The 17,304-nt window shown below is 44.8% G+C and overlaps 3 protein-coding genes across 4 annotated transcripts in view; 2 read left to right on the top strand and 1 right to left on the bottom strand.

The window, feature by feature from the left end:
• Positions 1 to 1,980, top strand: part of MED20 (mediator complex subunit 20) — a 71,131-nt gene extending 69,151 nt beyond the window's left edge. Inside the window, exon 5 of one of the 2 annotated variants that reach the window (XM_043449638.1) lies at positions 1,889 to 1,980. In XM_043449638.1, the coding sequence (XP_043305573.1) occupies positions 1,889 to 1,924 (36 nt within the window). In that variant the 3' untranslated portion in view covers positions 1,925 to 1,980. The remainder of the gene's footprint in view (positions 1 to 1,888) is intronic. The other variant, XM_043449639.1, reaches the window with a different exon arrangement.
• Positions 1,917 to 15,767, top strand: USP49 (ubiquitin specific peptidase 49). Its single transcript, XM_043449619.1, has 5 exons — positions 1,917 to 3,257; positions 4,537 to 4,741; positions 7,586 to 7,694; positions 8,241 to 8,446; positions 9,469 to 15,767. Exons 1-5 carry the CDS (start codon positions 1,917 to 1,919, stop codon positions 9,657 to 9,659), a joined length of 2,052 nt encoding a protein of 683 aa, XP_043305554.1. The 3' UTR covers positions 9,660 to 15,767.
• On the bottom strand, positions 15,766 to 17,207 carry TOMM6 (translocase of outer mitochondrial membrane 6). The gene is made up of 3 exons (XM_043449640.1): positions 16,929 to 17,207; positions 16,293 to 16,398; positions 15,766 to 16,075 (listed from the first exon to the last, which is right to left on the bottom strand). Exons 1-2 carry the CDS (start codon positions 17,054 to 17,056, stop codon positions 16,302 to 16,304), a joined length of 225 nt encoding a protein of 74 aa, XP_043305575.1. The 5' UTR covers positions 17,057 to 17,207; the 3' UTR covers positions 15,766 to 16,075; positions 16,293 to 16,301.
• Positions 17,208 to 17,304: the final 97 nt, after the last annotated feature.

The raw sequence follows: 17,304 nt of genomic DNA, 5'->3' as shown, positions 1-17,304 counted from the left end.
ACTTAGCAAAAAGTCAATAGTTAGAAAAATAATATAGTAGAAACTAAATCCTTACAGTACTCAAAGGATGATCTGATTTGATGGAAGATAATCTCAGTTAGTTTCCTTTGTTTGATGACTTAAGGATTTCTTATATAGGAATGGGCTGGAATGGGCAATTTAAAAATGAGAAAGGTCTGTGGTTGGTCCTGTGGTCTATTTGTGAGTTTCAGCCATAGAGCCAAGCCAGAAAGAAAAACCAACTGAAGGAACTACTTAGTGCTTTGGATTTAGAACTTCTCTTGGGTGACCCCATCATGATAGAACTGTATTTGCTCCCAGAAATGAGAGTGGACAAGAAATGAGGTGAAGGAAGTCTACTTTATAAGAGGAACTCCCTTCAGGCAATTTTAAATGCTGGTATTGCAGGGAGGTCAGCTTTCCAAAGAATAAAAGGTTTTCTTTTAAAATAGCCTCTTTCCCTTGAAGAAATTGCTTATTAGCCTTCTCTGATGAACCATATTGAAGAAGCAATGTTAGAAAGACCAAAAAAAAAAAAAAATGCTTAGTGAGTTACCACTGTTTTAAAAATAGAAAGCATTTTTGCATACATTATCTGGAAAGTTTGCTTTTTTTTTTTTGGTCTCATAGTTTGGTTAAATACTGTAATAACCAGTAGCCACTATACCACTAAGTCAGATTTGTCTAGTTCTGTAGTTACTTAGTCTTTCAGTAAGGAAGGTAAATGTTTTCCCATCCTTTTTACAAGATGTAAATGTTGTTTACAAATAGACACTTTGGCTTAGTCCCTCAGAGTTACTGTAACAAAAATGCCATAGACTGGGTGGCTTATACATAACAGTTCTGAAGGCTGGGAAGGCCAAGATCATGGCACCAGATTCCATATCTGGTAAAGACTAATTGGTTCACAGACATATGGCTGGCTTTTCACTTGTGTTCTCACATGGAGGAAGGAGTGAGGGAGCTCTTTTTAGAAGCACTAATCCCATTCTTGAAGGCTCATCCCATGAGGGTCAACCCACTCATGACTTAAGCATCTTCCAAAGGCCTCACCTCCTAATACCATCACCTGGGGGAAGGGGGTTTAAGATTTTAGCATATGAAATGAAGCACAAACTTACAGACCACAGAGAACAAATAAAATGTTAGATTGAGGCTCAGTCTGCCTACTTAGCCAGGATCTTTGGACACAAGAAAATAAAATTACGTTGTACTGCAAAGGACTTTCTCTTTCTTACCATTTCTCTTGTTCTCTTTAACCATATTTTGTTATCTTTACTTTGAAATACAGTGAAATTGACCTTTTTATTTGAGTGTCTTCATCTCTTGGGGTTTGTGATGAGGTCCCAGCGTCATCATCTGGCATCACTGGTTTGTGAGCTCTCTGTCTCTCGTCGCCTTTCCTCTGCCCAGTCCCTTTTTGCATACAGCGAGGACCTTGTCACCATGAATCAGAGAGGCTTTCACTTCCAGGACATCATCAATTCAGAGATGGCTCAGAATACGGGCTGCTTTCCCCTAGTGGCCAGTTGGGTGAAATGTGAAATGAGGGTAATGACATTTCTAAATCAGCCTTACTTAGCTGATACTCAAGAACTAAAACAGCCTTAGAAAATGTAAAATTACACATTAGTGGTAAGGTCTGTCATTTAGTATTTTATGATTGTTCCTTTTTTTAAGGAATTTAACTGTCTTTCTATAATTCCCGGGCTATGCCGAAATTGCTTTTTCCTTTTATAAAACTTCCTTCCAAAGGAACCAATTTTGAATTGAAAACTAATGAATACTAAGTGGAAGATGCCGGTTGCAAGCCTTTTTCTAGAAAAATATTTTGCTGAAAGTTTTTTTTTTTTTCTCTCTCTCTCTTTGGGGGCCCTTATCGTGCCAGGCTGAAAGACTGGAGCCTTCCCTAAGACATGGATAGATGCAAACATGTAGGGCGGTTGCGGCTCGCCCAGGACCACTCCATCCTGAACCCGCAGAAGTGGTACTGCCGAGAGTGCGCCACCACCGAGTCGGTGTGGGCTTGTCTCAAGTGTTCGCACGTGGCCTGCGGCCGCTACATCGAAGATCACGCCCTCAAACACTTCGAAGAGACCGGACACCCGCTAGCCATGGAGGTCCGGGATCTCTACGTGTTCTGCTACCTGTGCAAGGACTACGTGCTCAACGACAACCCGGAGGGGGACCTGAAGCTGCTGAGAAGCTCCCTCCTGGCGGTCAGGGGCCAGACGCAGGACCCGCCGCTGAGGCGCGGGCGGACGCTGCGGTCCATGGCGGCGGGCGAGGACGCCGTCCAGCCGCAGCGCGCTCCTCAGGGACAGCCGCAGATGCTCACGGCTCTGTGGTACCGGCGCCAGCGCCTGCTGGCCAGGACGCTGCGGCTCTGGTTCGAGAAGACCTCGCGGGGCCAGGCCAAGCTGGAGCAGCGGCGGCGGGAAGAGGCGCTGGAGCGCAAGAAGGCGGCGGCGCGGCAGCGGCGGCTCGAGGTGAAGCGACGGCTGCTGGAGGAGCTGGCCAGCGCCCCTCCGCGCAAGAGCGCGCGCCTGCTGCTGCACGCGCCCCGCGCCGCCGCGCCGCGCGTGCCCGCAGCGCGCGCGCCCGCCGGGCCCCGTCCCCCGCCGCGCCGCGCGCCCGCCATGGCGCCCGGCGTCACGGGCCTGCGCAACCTGGGCAACACCTGCTACATGAACTCCATCCTACAGGTGCTCAGCCACCTGCGCAAGTTCCGCGAGTGCTTTCTGAACCTCGACCCGTCCAAGACGGAGCAGCTGTTCCCCAGGGCCGCCAACGGCAAGGCCCCGCTCTCAGGCAGGCCGGCCAGCAGCTCAGCCCCCGAGCTGTCGTCGCTTGGGAGCGACGGGGCCGAGGCCTGCGAGCGCGAGGGCCTCTGCTTGAACGGTGGGACCTCCCTCAGCAGGAGCCTAGAACTCATTCAGAACAAGGAGCCCAGCTCGAAGCACATCTCCCTCTGCCACGAACTGCACACCCTCTTTCGCGTCATGTGGTCGGGGAAGTGGGCCCTGGTGTCGCCCTTCGCCATGCTTCACTCAGTGTGGAGCCTGATCCCCGCCTTCCGCGGCTACGACCAGCAGGACGCGCAGGAGTTTCTCTGCGAGCTTTTGCACAAAGTGCAGCAGGAACTCGAGTCTGAGGGCACGACGCGCCGAATCCTCATCCCCTTCTCCCAGAGGAAGCTCACCAAGCAAGTCTTAAAGGTGGTGAACACCATATTTCACGGACAGCTACTTAGCCAGGTAGGTGTGCTCGGCACAGCCTTGACTGCCCACCACGCTTTGAGTGGGGCTGGTATAGTATTAGGCTTCCGTGAGTGCCTTCCCCAAGTTGTTGGCCTAACGAGGGTACGTTTGCTGTAACTATGCACAGTGGAGGGCGGCCGCGGTGCCTTTCACAGTACTGTGTGGGGGCTTCGTTGGTGAACTTGCCTCCTGTCTTTCCAGGCAGATTTTTAGTTTATCACTTCACTTTCAGGAAATGTCTTTTAACCTATAATGATGATACGGTAATGTAATATTATCATTGTTACAATTAAGTACCCATTGCTGGCATCCCATCCCATTTGATCAGCTTTAGGAAATTGAAGAGTTTGCCTATAATCTTGGTTCCATGGTTGTTTGAAAGGGCATCACTCCTCCTAAAGCCTTTCTTCAACCTACAAGGGAGGGAGGTGGCTAGGAAGATGCCAAAGGCCTAAGCAACCCTCCCTCTGGTTCCCCACTACCTTTCGTTTCCTTAGCCATGTAAGGATATGAGGGAAGACTCAGGTAAGGCTTTGTGAGAGCATGCAGAAAGAATTGATAGAGTTTAAAAAGTGGGCAACTGGAGAGATTCAGGTAAAACCTCTACACTATGCTACTGAGGTAGTTAGGATTTTAAAAGAATGATGAGTAGAAAAGTTTATTTCAGAAGAATGTTTCGGAAGAAAAGTTTATTTTGGCTTTTGTTTTTCAGCATGTGAAAAGGGAGTTTTTTCGGCACTTCCTCAACCTCCCTGAGAGTCTGTAGGAAGAAAGGTGCCTCTGGGAAGGTTATAGTGGGGGAGGAGGTCAAATCACAAGCTACTTCGAGGCTCTTGGAGCACTGGCATCAGTGTAGGGATGCTGCTGGAAACAAGGGCAAAAGTAGAGGAAAGCTGGATTGGATGGAAGGAGCAGAGTCTAGAGGAGGATAAGAATATGAGGATGAGAGAAGCAGACAGGAATCTGCAAATTCTCCATCTCAGACTGTGCCTTGATGACTCCATGATAGCTTCTATCTGTAATACTGTGGCACTGAAGAAGAGAGAAAGGGGAGTAGGTAATACTGTCTGTGCTGTGTGGTTTTCCAGTTCCAGCTAGCATCATAGAGATACATACCAGAAGTAATATGCTCTAATTCTCTTAAAAGTTACATCTATCATTTAAATGCTAAATATTTTTTGAAAACGATACACTTAGCTTTGGTTGTTATGCGCTAGCAAACATGAATGTGGAAGCATGGAAGTTGCACAGCCCGTGAACTAACCTTCCGTCCTAGGTCACTTGCGTGTCGTGCGGTTACAAATCCAACACCGTCGAGCCTTTCTGGGATCTGTCGCTGGAGTTCCCTGAGCGCTATCACTGCGCAGAAAAGGGCTTTGTCCCTTTGAACCAGACCGAGTGCCTGCTCACCGAGATGCTGGCCAAGTTCACGGAGACGGAGGCCCTGGAAGGCAGAATCTACGCCTGTGACCAGTGTAACAGTGAGTGCTGGGGGAGGCTGTGGGTAACTAGAATATCAGTTTAAGGTATTTCATTTGCCCTTTTAGTCAAAAATAACACTGTAATATTGAGTGGTTCTAAAGCATATTTTAAAGATTTTTTTCCTCCTATTTTCCTGAGAAAAAGCATATGGACATTATATATTAAAAAAATAAAACCAAGCCTAGGAGTTGGACCTCCTTGGATTCCTGCTGTGATTGAAGTTAGTTGTTATCTTGAGGGGCATTTGAAAGTATGGACCTTGAAATGGGGACTCCGAGAATGGGAGTATTTAGCTTTATAGGTTATGGGGGTCCTGCTTAAATTCATGAATAGAGTTTGACAGTTCTTATTTAGTCTAAATTCAGGTGGCATAGCCTGTTTGAGTGCTATGTATTAGAAAAGTGTGCTTTTATCCTGAATTAAAGTCTGTCAGAAGTGATGCTAAGGGTACAATGAGACCAAGAGAGGAAGTCATATGGTACATTGCTCCATGGCAACTTCATCATTATTTTCACATACCTGAAAGATTCACATCTCAGAAGGGGCAGAAGGAAGTATTTCTCTATCATGGCTTTAATTGTAAAGTGGAATTTTTTCCGTATGGTTCTGAGAGCACCTTATGTATCCCCCAACCCTGTGTCTTGCCACATTAACAATGCTTTTGCTAACCCAGCATGTACACAGGAAATGCAGAGCAAATACTTTGAAGCTGATGTTTGGGGGTTTTGGCATACAGTGATTTGGAAACTAAGATAAATGGATTGTGCAGAGATCTGAGAACAATGTGCAGCCATGTTATAGTTCAGACTTCAAGTTTTGGTTTGGGAATAACAATTTTATGGTAGCCCTTTAATATTTTTGCATATGGTTTTTTAAAGTAGTGAATTGTGGAAAACCTGTTCTCTCTGAAGAATCAAGTCAAAAATCAAAAGTCACACCTGATACCATTTTGCCATTTTAAAACAAAATGTGAAATCCTGTACTTGGTTAAGCATAAACTCACCTATCCTGTTACATAGAGATATATAAAGGCAGTGATTTAAATTATCTTATTAGAACAATATGTATTTTTTTTCTTTTTAAAATAGTGAATCATGAAGTTTTATACTTGTAGGGAACAGAAAGATGTTAACAGCCTTAGTCTATCATTCTCAGACCTGATAGATTAGGCAAGAAACACTTTTATTTATTTTTCCAAGAAAGGATTGTTTTTCTGGTTGCCAGATGTGCCCATTTATCAGTATTTCTGTAGACAGGTTCAAATAGCAAGGAAGGAAAGCTATAGTGAAGGGATGAGATGCACTGATCTGTTGCTTGTGAAAGTTTCGAAACTATCAGTCTTTCACCTTTCTGTGTAGCCAGCTTAATCAAATGGGAGACAGAACTGATCAATCTCAACTGAATCAGTGATTTTTCTTCATGAACTTCATTTTAGAGAAACAAAGCCAGATTCTATATTGTCTTCATTTTAGCTCACATACTCCCTCTGCTGAGAGCAGCAGTCACTGCCAGGATTCCCAGGCAGAGAGCTGCAGTAATTTTCAAAAATCTGCTGGTGAACAGGAATGTAAAATAAGGCCAGGCCCCTCTTTGAATTCTCTTTCTGCTCATGCCCTCACATATCATGACTGCCAGCCCTAGTAAAAGCTGCAATCTAGTTGCTGCAATCTATCATCAGAAGCAACAGCTCCATTGTCAGAGAAAGCTCCTTGATACGTCATCTGCCTGTGATTTGCTACTTTTCACAAGCGGTACAGACAGGACTTCGAATCAGATGCCAGGCTCCTCAGACACTGAGACCATGGTATCAACAGCTCAGAGACAATTCGCAGACACTACAGTGGACCATGAATTTTATATTCCTATCCATTCACTGACTGAATTAATATAAAAGAGCAGTCATCAGTAAATGGTTATAGAGAAGGCTTCTGATGGAAATTAAGAGAACTTCATTTCCGTTTCCATGCTGTAATTTAGAAATGCATTTCACCCACAATTCAGTATCTTTAGAAACAAAATTGGAGTCCTGAGCATTGGTTTTGTTTTGAATGGGGTATATTTAGTCAATTGTCAGCCTTGTTCTGCATGTCTAGCAGTGCTGTTACCAAGAAACATGTTTCAGAAAATAAGTATGGCATAAAAATATAAAACCAGTGAAGTTTATTTTCTAAATATTTGTATAGGCCACAAGCAAGTCATGTGGGGAAAAAATCTCTTTAAATACACTGTCCTTTGGTAATTCTGTGCCTCTTGCATGCGTGCATGCTCAAACGCTAAGTTGTATCTGACTCTTTGTGACCCCATGGACTGTAGCCCACCAGGCTCTTCTGTCCATGGGATTTCCCAGGCAGAAATACTGGAGTGGGTTGCCATTTCCTCTTCCAGGGTATCTTCCCAACCCAGGGATTGAACCTGCATCTCCTGCCTTGGCAGGCGGATTGTTTAGCACTGGGAAAGCCCCTGTGTCCTCTTACCTTTTCCCTAAACCTGAAATACATGCATTATCCCCCATTTCACAGGAAAGGAAACTGAGATTCCTTTCAAACGGTGGGAAGGACAAAGGATGCCCCTTACAACTGCATCAGCCTTCTTTAAGCAGCCATCCCCAGAGTGCCACACAGTCATTTCTTTCATCTCAGCCAGAACTTCCGTGGCCATGCCACGTGGGCATGAGAGGCTGGGAAATGCAGTCTTAGAATCACTTTGCTGCCCAAATAAAACTGAGGTTGAAGTGCTGAGAAACTAGGAGAATGCATATTGGGTGGCAAGTCACTGTCTCTGCACAGCTCGGGAAGAATGAGTCTCCTCACGATCCATGTCTTATACCTTCCCAAACCATCTAGGCAAACGACGAAAATCCAATCCAAAACCCCTTGTTCTGAGTGAAGCTAGAAAGCAGTTAATGATCTACAGACTACCTCAGGTCCTCCGGCTGCATCTTAAAAGATTCAGGTGAGCTTGCTCTGGGGCATCCCAGGTGGCTGTGAGCTGTGGCAATAGCTCCTTCAGAGGCTTTGGTGAGGGCAGATGTCGCCTTTGGTGCTGGGGGGAGAAGCCTGCTCCCTGGAGTCCTTAGGCTTTCCATGGAGTGTATGGTTCCTGCCCGGGGAGGCAAGTGGATGCTGGGGGCCGGGACGGGGCTTCTGCTCTCACGGCCCTATTACATCAGCTAGGCTGCAGTGGGTGTCTGTGCTTGAAGATTTAATAGCCTCACGTGGGCATATATAGAGCCATCTTCAGAATAAAGTATGAGATAATCTGTGAAAAGAAGGGTAGGAAGTAAACTACAAAGAGTATTGCCTGGATTGCTTGCTTAGGGATTTCTAGTTTCAGAGAACATCTGAATGTTCACAGGAAATATATGTGAACACTGAGTACCCCTACCTTGCTGTGAAAACCAAATCCAGGTTAAGTTTTCTCCACTTCTATTTTACCTACCTCTGCCTATGATCACACATGCCATTTCTTACTGGTAAGAAGTTTATATCCATGTTACAGGTGGTCTGGCCGTAATCACCGAGAGAAGATTGGGGTCCATGTCGTCTTTGACCAGGTATTAACCATGGAACCTTACTGCTGCAGGGACATGCTCTCCTCTCTTGACAAAGAGACCTTTGCCTATGATCTCTCCGCAGTGGTCATGCATCACGGGAAAGGGTTTGGCTCAGGACACTACACAGCCTATTGCTACAACACAGAGGGAGGTGCGTGCGCTTTACTCTGTGGGGTGGGGGACACCAAAAAGGGTTGGTTTGTCCACATTTCATTCCTCTCCTTTTATTTAATCTGTAGGGGGATATTACATACATTAAAATACGGTGGAAAGAATTATGAAAGATGGATTCAAATTTTGAATATATCACTAAGTGACAACATATAACTCTTCTAAGAATTGACGGGAACTAACATGTAAAAGTGCTGAGCATGCTGCCTAGCACATAATGGTCAATTAATGCTAGAGGTTATAGCTGTTATTAATACTTCTGCTGCAGACCTGTTTCCTTCTTGGTTTTGCATAAATAGTATGACCTAGCTACTCCGTGGTCATATTCATAGTCTATGAGTCTCACTAGCATCAGCCCATAGTAAAGCTGAGGACACTTTCTGAGCATTTACAAGTATTGTAACAGACATAGTATATGTCCTGATTACCTTCTTTAACATGGGAGGTGTGAGGATCCAAGGGCCCTTCCCAAGGAGCTTTCTTTCAGTCCTTGTCCCTCAGAGCAGAGCCTCCCAGCTACTGTGCTAAGGCAGGTGGGTTGTGGATGTGTTTTTAATAGTTGACCCATCTTGAACCCCTCAGCCCTTGGGGTGGCTACCAGAGTGAGCCTGTGAAAAATAACTTTATTCCTTCTAAGTTTTCCTTTCCTTCCATACCTATATCTATGTACATTTCCCCTCCCCTCCCCCTTCTTTTCATATCTCTTAGCCCCCAGTCTGTCTTTGTATAAGTCCCTAATGGGCAGTGAAAAAGCCTGAATGAAATGAGGACAAAAATTAGTCAATACTGTAAGCAGTATTGTGGTGGGGCTTGTGGGGCTAAAACCAATGGTTTCAGGGAAGTCTGTTGGTTTCATTTACTTATCTCTTCCTCCATCACCACCAATCAAAGGTTGGCTCTATTCAGAACTTCTCTGTCCCTTTTTTCATCTCCTCTTGTGCCTGCTGATTGAAATTTAAGTTGGGTAGTCATATTTTCTCTTTCTTTCATTTGGTTTCCTAGGTTTTTGGGTCCACTGCAATGACTCAAAGCTGAATGTATGCAGTGTCGAGGAAGTGTGCAAAACTCAAGCCTACATCCTTTTTTACACTCAGAGAACAGTTCAGGGCAATGCAAGAATCTCAGAAACCCAACTCCAAACTCAGGTGCATTCCAGCAACAACGATGAGGGCAGACCACGGACCTTCCCCTGAATGGGAGGCACATTATCAAGGACTGACTTGCTTTTAAACTCTTGGTATTGGTACATCTTTCCTCTTACAGGAAATAAGGTTTACTGCAGGAACAGATTACTAGGTTTGCCTCACTGGGTCTAGAGCAGAAGGTGCCGGGTGTCTGGTGTCCTATCACAAAATCTGTAGTCACTTTCTTTTAAATGGGTTTATAAAATTCCCTCCTTTGTTAAAGCAAATCAAAAGGAGTAACTTCTATGAAGACTCTTTCAACAGTTGCTTCTGAATATAGAGGGATCTGGGTGGAGGAAAGAGGGAGTGAGTTGGTCATATCCAGCTGTGTTTTCTTCCTATTATGTGATTCCCCTGCTAATCAGGACCCCTTGCAGCACCGGAAGAGCCTCCTGACGCGAGCAGCCTTCAGCAGAGCACTGGGGAGAGCACAGAGGGGCCCTGGGCTGGCAGCTTGCTGGACGGGATTGGCTCCAAGGCGGGAGGTGAAGTCAGGACTTTTTCCTACAGAGGAAGTAGTCCTCAAGGGTTGAAAATTTAGAGACTTCCTTTTTTAGGAGATAGCAGCTGAAGAATGGAAGGAGGTGCATGGAGCAAAGTTCTCCATGCAAAATGGAGGTTTTTCACATGTCATATTCTGCCTGGCTGCTGCTGTCATTTAATCATTCCACATCTTCTGAGATGGCACGAACATCCCTTCATTCTAACGAAGGAGCAGTTCATATGGGGAAGCAAGAAACTGGCACATGACATGCTCTTTGTGGCACTCTGAGCCTAAGTGCACTCCTGGATACCCAATTCTGTAGCAGACTCTTGGTTCGGGTCTAGGGCAAGCATGCAGTTTGGTTTAAATTGGTCTTTTTAGGTCAGGTTTCTGAGGCTTTCTCAGAACTCAGAGGGTGGGGGTGGGGAGCCAGTGGTCCAGGGCTTATCGAAATGCCTGTCCCCCGTTCTCACCTTGGTGCAGCATGCAGCTTTTCTTAACCTGCAGCTTATTTCCTGTTCACAAGGTGTGGGAGCTTTTGCTTTTCGAAGGCTGAGGACTCTTCCTCCTGTATGTCTGAACAGTTTATTGCTGACACCCCTGGCTGGTTTCCTCCAAAATCTGCTAATCCCTAATGTTTCTTTACCCACACACCCTCAGTCCATCAGAGAAAAAAAGCAAGTGCCCTGTCCTTCACTTCAGTGCTAGTAAGATATGACTTTCTTTTTTAAACTGGATCAGTTTCTAAGTGGTATGAAATTGCCCAGATAGAAGCCCTCTGCGCTGTCGGGCACCACTGAATTTCCCTCCTCGGTCCTTCACTTTGACTCACTAGTAAAAGTGAATGCGACCATAACTCTCACTGGGGAGTGCCACAGCGCCTCAGCCTGCCACTCGGAATGCTCGTCTTTTGACTGAGTAGGTCATATTAACGTTCAGGTAGAAGTACAGCTGTCACCTGAAGGGAGCAGATGTGAAGGAAGTTTGGGGAGGGGTGGGAAGTTGGGAAACGAGAGGCTAAAGAATGAGGGGCGTGGCTTTAGCAATGTTGAAGGACCACATTTCCCAAGCAGATCTGTATAGCATTTGCTGTTGACCTCTTTTGAGATGAATTCTCCCATAGGACCTGCCAGACAGCACTGAGATTTGGAGGAAATCAGACAGCAAATGGCTCACCGTGATAAGGAAAGGGAGTGACTATACTTTAAATTAAACTTGCTTTTTCCAACACTGTGAGGTTTCTGTAATATTTAGCTTTTATTTGGAAGCGATAGCGTATGGCATTTTTTATGCTATTTGGTTTATATTGTCTACTGCAGGCTTCTTTGTACAAGCTTGGCCCGGGCTTACCCTCACTTGGACACTGTTTTAAAGTGTCACAGCCGCCCATGCTGCCAGAGGCTCTGATATGAGGCTATAGTCTCTAGATCCACATTTTTAAGTTGGCATGATTGGTGATGACCTTTTGTGGCAAGAGAAAAGCTCACTGACTTTAAAAAAAAAAAAAGTAAAAAGGGAAGGAAAATATAAATTGTGCCTCATCTTTCACTGAATGCTATCTTTATTATTCTAGAAAAAGAGAACTGACAAATGGAGAAATACTATACAGCATCTACTAAATCCCTCAGGCTGTCTGGGGGGTGGGGAATGAGAAAAACATCTCATGGAAAATTAAAACATCTTCCAATTTAATTTTTAAAAAGTTTTATACCAAAAGTTAAGAATTAAGCAGACTAAGGACTTTGTATTAATAGGGTAAGTGCTTCAAATTAATAAAATCATTTGAAGTGAGTTGGAACAGAAACCAATACCAGAGTCCTCAAAGAGCTGCACACACTTGAAGGTGCCCCTGCAGTCAGACACCTCAGGTACCCAGAGGCAGCAGCAATAGACGCTGTTGAGAAGTTAGTATTTATGGAGATTTTTATTAAAGAAAAAGTTTCCTGCTGCATAAGCCAATGGCTGTTGTGAGGGAAATGTCCCTTTGCCTTTAATTTATTTACATACTGGAAGTAGATGAATTTCTTAGTTGCATCTTACTTTAAGTCAAAACATTGTAAAGAAAATAAGAACCAGGTGGAAGTTGACTAGATGCTGCCAAATCAAATCCAAGATCTCCTAACTGAACCTTACGGGCCTGCTCCTCTCCCAGACAAGTAGTTACAGCCCTGTTCTAGGAACCCTTTGTAGTTGGCTGGTGTGTTTACTTTCTGCTGTAGCCAGCCAAGATGAATGCACCCTGGCCCTCAAATTTTTACCTCAATCTAGCTTGACTCTCATACTTGTGGTTGCCTCGGAGATAAGCATTCATGCTAGTGTTAAAAAAAAAAAAAAAATTAGGAATGCCCTCAATGGCTAGGAACTGAAGCTCTTATTCAAGATGGCAGACCTCTTGCCTGCTTTGATCCAGTCCCTCTCAGGCTGACGGGGACAGTGCCACACTGTAAAGAATTTCCAGATGTCTCTTAAAATGTCATGAATAAAATTGGGAACTATAGAAGTGTTAATGTGTCCTATGGACTCAATAGCAGAGTTTATTTTTGTTTTTAATGTCAAGGTTTTTAGAGTCAATGATTGTGCGTTTTCCACTCTGGCTGTGATTCCAGTTCCATCCAAGTGTAAGAACTAATGAGGTGGGTTGGCAGGCAGTGGGGCACAGCCCTAGCCAGGTCCCAGCATAAACGTGAGAGGTTGACAGTAGTACAGAATGACTTGGTTGGGTGTGTGGGGGGTGGGGTGGGATATGGGTGGGCAGGGGGGGAGAAATGGAGTTTGTTTTACGTACTGATAAAGCTTTGTGAACTAATTTTATACAATTCATAAAATTTGGTGCCTTGTACCTAATTATGGTTTGCATGGGATTGAAAAGATTAAGGGAAAGGATTCTTTCTTGTCATTTCAAGTGGCAAATGGGTCTGTATAGTGTAAAGGACATTTGGTATCACTTTTTAAAAACATTTCGTATCTTGTGTGTGTGAAAGCAAATTATTACCAGCAAGTTCTGAAAATTCTACTGTAATGTCCAAAACCTTTGTGTTTGATTATTCATCAATGTCTCCTTTTCAAGGCAAACTATCTACCCTATCCTTTTATACCACCCCTTTTATGTTCCAAACATTAACTCAGGCCTTTTTAAAATCAGGCTGGGAGGGCTTCCCCTTCCTAAACATATCCCTATCTGAGGTTTTCTTTTAAGTGGAAGGGTTACTTTTCCAGCTGGTTGGGAGAGCACAAATGTTCAGAAAAAGGTATTTTAGTTTTTCTAATGCTAGGCAACGTATGGTACAAGTCAAACAAAAACCGTTCCTCCTGAAGTGGTACCTTCATTAGTTCTGAAGTTCTTTTGCACAAAGTTTCAGGAAGCAGTGTAAAACACAATCCCCTATATGTGAACCTTTAGATTGTAAGGCAAGCCAGTGCACTGTGTAATATGCAAAAACGAAGGCTCAAAGAACCTGTCCCAGCAACCCAGTCCCACTGACGGGGATGGTACTGAGTAGCTGTGGAAGAGAAGACCCAGCCTACTCACCTGCAGGGCTGTAAACAGCGTGTTCCTTTTACTCCGACCTTTAAGGTTTCCACTGAGCTCCTGAGTCTTCACCAAAGGGTGTTCAAAAAGCTTACTCAAAGCACATTTGATAATTGGGTCCCTCAGCCTAAGGACTGGCCTAATTAGGTGAGGAGGTTGTATCTTTGGAATAAAACCTCCCATGGCCACTTAGTTTCCTTACCAGGTAAGTATGCATCTCCCTGGTGGTTGATTCTTTTTTGAAAAGCGCCTTCTAAATATGACTGTGAGTTTAGTTTTTATCTTCCATGTTTAAATAACCATTTTCTTGGTCTAAGACTTTGACTTTAACCACTGTGTATTCAACCCAAACACTGCTCTAAGCACACCTCCGTCACCAGAGCACTGAAGTGAATGGTCATTTTTGCGGACTGTTTCCATTGCTACTGCTGGCGTGTTTCTATTTCAGATCTAACTAGGTAGTGTAGGAGATCTTCATAGTAGTGTTAACTAGCCTGGGCTAAACAGCTCATGACAGGATGTAAAACTGACTTCCCTTGAGGAAAAATGTTGTGTTGAAATGGTGAAAGCCAGGATTTTCATTTACAGAATTCATAATTATCCATCAAAATTTGGTGTAGATTTGGTAGCTTTAACCTGCTAAATTCTTATCATTTTCAGGAATTAAGCCAGTTGAAATGAAACTTTACCTTATCAGCTTATGGCTTTATAAACCAATAGCAACACTGTTTGTTACTTGAAGCTAAAACATTACATTTTAAGTGAAACTTGAATTATGCTTTCGGAAGCTGCCATGTGTTTAATGTTGGCCATGCTTTGAATTTTACCTTTGGAAATTGCTATCAAATAGAACTTTTCACAATTATGAGTAGCTCAGGTAGCGGACTTCAAGGATGTAAGTTTCACTCCTATAAAGAACAACAGGTGCTGGTATTTCTAGGCTTAGCAGTGGTCTGATGCAGGCTGACAGGGCTTAAAAGTTTCCTTCCTGGTCACCATTTGGGGGGCAATGGCTTCAAACCCAAGCCTTACTTAATGTATGTTACTTTTCCTCATCTTAACAGCCTAGTAAGATATAAACTTGTCAGAGCATCCGTGATCCCTATGTAGATTCTTAAAGGATCCTGACCTCATGTTAAGCCTGCCACAGGCCTCAATTCATACAGGCTCAAACTCCTTTCTCCTAACAGACAGGACCTCCCTGATTAGAGCTCATAAGAAAATGGTGCTTTTCTTTAACATATAAAAAACCTAATTCTCTTAACAGCTTTCTTAACCAGATTTACGCCAGCAGGGTCAAGAAGGACCATTTTATTCTATTTACCTTTAGTGAACAGACTGCTAGAGATAACACCTGTCAACTTACAGTTAGGCCACTGTGGTACATTTATACTGACCCTCCTTCCCAATTCTTGTCCTTTAATCCCATACTAGTTCCAGAGGAGACTTGGCACAAAAAAGTAGTATGTATATTTTTTAAACACCTAGTAGAGCAAATCAACTAGAAAAAATTGCCAAGGGGAGCCTGTCTCTATGTCCACACCTTTCTAAGCCTACATCATTCTTTCCATGCCAGTTTCTTACATACTCCATTTCCAAAGAACCCCAAACTCCTGGACAGTGGCACTACCCTGAATTTTAGGGTCAGAAAATCTCTCTTTACTTGTGAAGGAAGCTTTCTCAAGCAGTGTTGCTTCAGAGCCCACTGCCCAGGCTTACTCACACCTTGCCTCCACCTGCACATTACTGCCCTCAAATCCCACTGTATTATAGCTACAATGCCTCCCTGGTGCCTGGAAAACCCACCTGGTGCACTGAAATGCTATGCAACACCAAATGGCTTCTTCCCATAGTCCTGCTCAAAAATGGAAATTCCTCAAGAATAAGCTATTACCTATGCTAACATCACTGTATGGTGGCTAGTTTCCATTTCTTTTTTTCTTTTACTATGAAGCAAACCATCTGTTAAAATCCATGTTTGGGACTTGTTCCTGTCTCTTTTGAGTGTGAAATATAAATCATGTTTTTATGATTTTTGTAAATCTTGACTTTTTACATCTTGTTTTTGTAAGCTGAAGTTTTCTTATTAAAAGAATAAAATGTCTTTGTGTACACGCTTTATTTGTTAAAATACTATTAGATTATTCCTCAGGACAAGAGCAAAGATAATCCCCTGCAGAAACTTAGTAACTATGTACAGCATTTTACAGAACAGAAGACAACACTTTAGCTGAAGGCTGCCTGCTGACCAGAAAAGGGTGTCCTGAGTGGACTCAGCAAAGAGAAGGAAGGCAGGGAAGGGAAGGTGCCCTCTGGATCAAACTTCAGCCGCCAGCAGGGCAAGTCTTGTGATGGTCACAGATTGGAGGCTGTTTTTGAAGGGGTCGAGTACAGCACAGGGGTTCCATGTGTCTGCAATCAGACAACAGGTGGCATTAGAAACGTAATATTACTGGAGTAAAAATTGCTAAGAGACTCAAAGCCCTTGCAACATCTGGAAACATATCTAACTAGGAACAGCCAAGGGTCTTTTGTCAGGTCTCTTTCCTATCAGTCTGTGAACAGTTTATCTAAGTTATTTCTTCTCCCAGCCTCTAGGACTTCTGAAAGAACAGTGGTCAGTGCTTACCTTCACAGGCTAGACCCCAGGCTGAGGTGCCATTAGGTCAATGTCACTCAAATTTCTGGCCAACCAAACTCCAGCAGCAAAGAGTCCCAAATTGAGAATCAAGTTCCTAAAAAAAGAACGCATCCCATTAACCCTGTGGTCACCGAGTCACGTGTCTTTGGTTAACAACAGACTTGGGGGGTGGGGGTGGTTCCCATCACCACACAAGAAAGAAACCGTCCCCTCCTGAGGCAAAAGCACTTCAGAATCTTAGGAGCACTGATCGGTACATAATAGGCTGCCAAGACCACATGGTTATTTAAGGTTCGTTTCTACGTCTAATAAGAGCAGGGTCAAACGCAAAGGCCAACTGAACACTTGTCCAGGGGCAAAAAGCCTGTTTGTTGGCGCCCCCTCCCCCAGGGTCCCCGTGAGCAGATTCTCTAAACAGAGCCCGGTGACTGAAAAGAGTGCTTCGGCAGCACGGACATCCTCCAGCAAAGACCTCAGCAAAGCACAGCCAGAGCCACAAAGAGGCCAAGATGTGGGTGGTGTAAAAAAAAAATCGGATTTACCAGCCCGGAGGAAGGGAAATCCAGGGGTACGCATAACGCGCGCGAAGGGCAGGAGAGGGACCGACCCCCGGGCCTCGGTTACCTCCGGAAGTCATTCCTGTCGGTGGCGAAGCGGTAGACGCCCCGAAGCCAGTCCCCCACGTTGTCTGGAATTTCGGGAGCTTCATTTGCTGAGCCCGCAGCGGTCACGCCTGTCCCACTGGAAGCCATGGCAGCAGCTCCGCGCTCCGTAGGAACGCTCACCACGCACCGGGCGGGCGCCGACAGATTACGCAACTTCCGGCCTCACACTTCCGCCGGCTACCGGCCGACAGAGGGCGCCGCGGCTCGCGCTCCCACAGGCGCCTGCAGAACTTCCCGGGTGCGCGTCTGCCACCTCGGCCAGGGATGGAGCGCCGCCCCGCTCCAGTCTCCCTGGTCGGGTTCCACCTCCAGCTCCCTCCTGGCCTTCGGCTGGC

This window comes from Cervus canadensis, chromosome 28 (assembly GCF_019320065.1).
Source record: "Cervus canadensis isolate Bull #8, Minnesota chromosome 28, ASM1932006v1, whole genome shotgun sequence".
NCBI lineage: Eukaryota > Metazoa > Chordata > Mammalia > Artiodactyla > Cervidae > Cervus > Cervus canadensis.
Note: the sequence above shows the minus strand (reverse complement) of the source record. Positions and strands in the feature narration are given on the sequence as shown.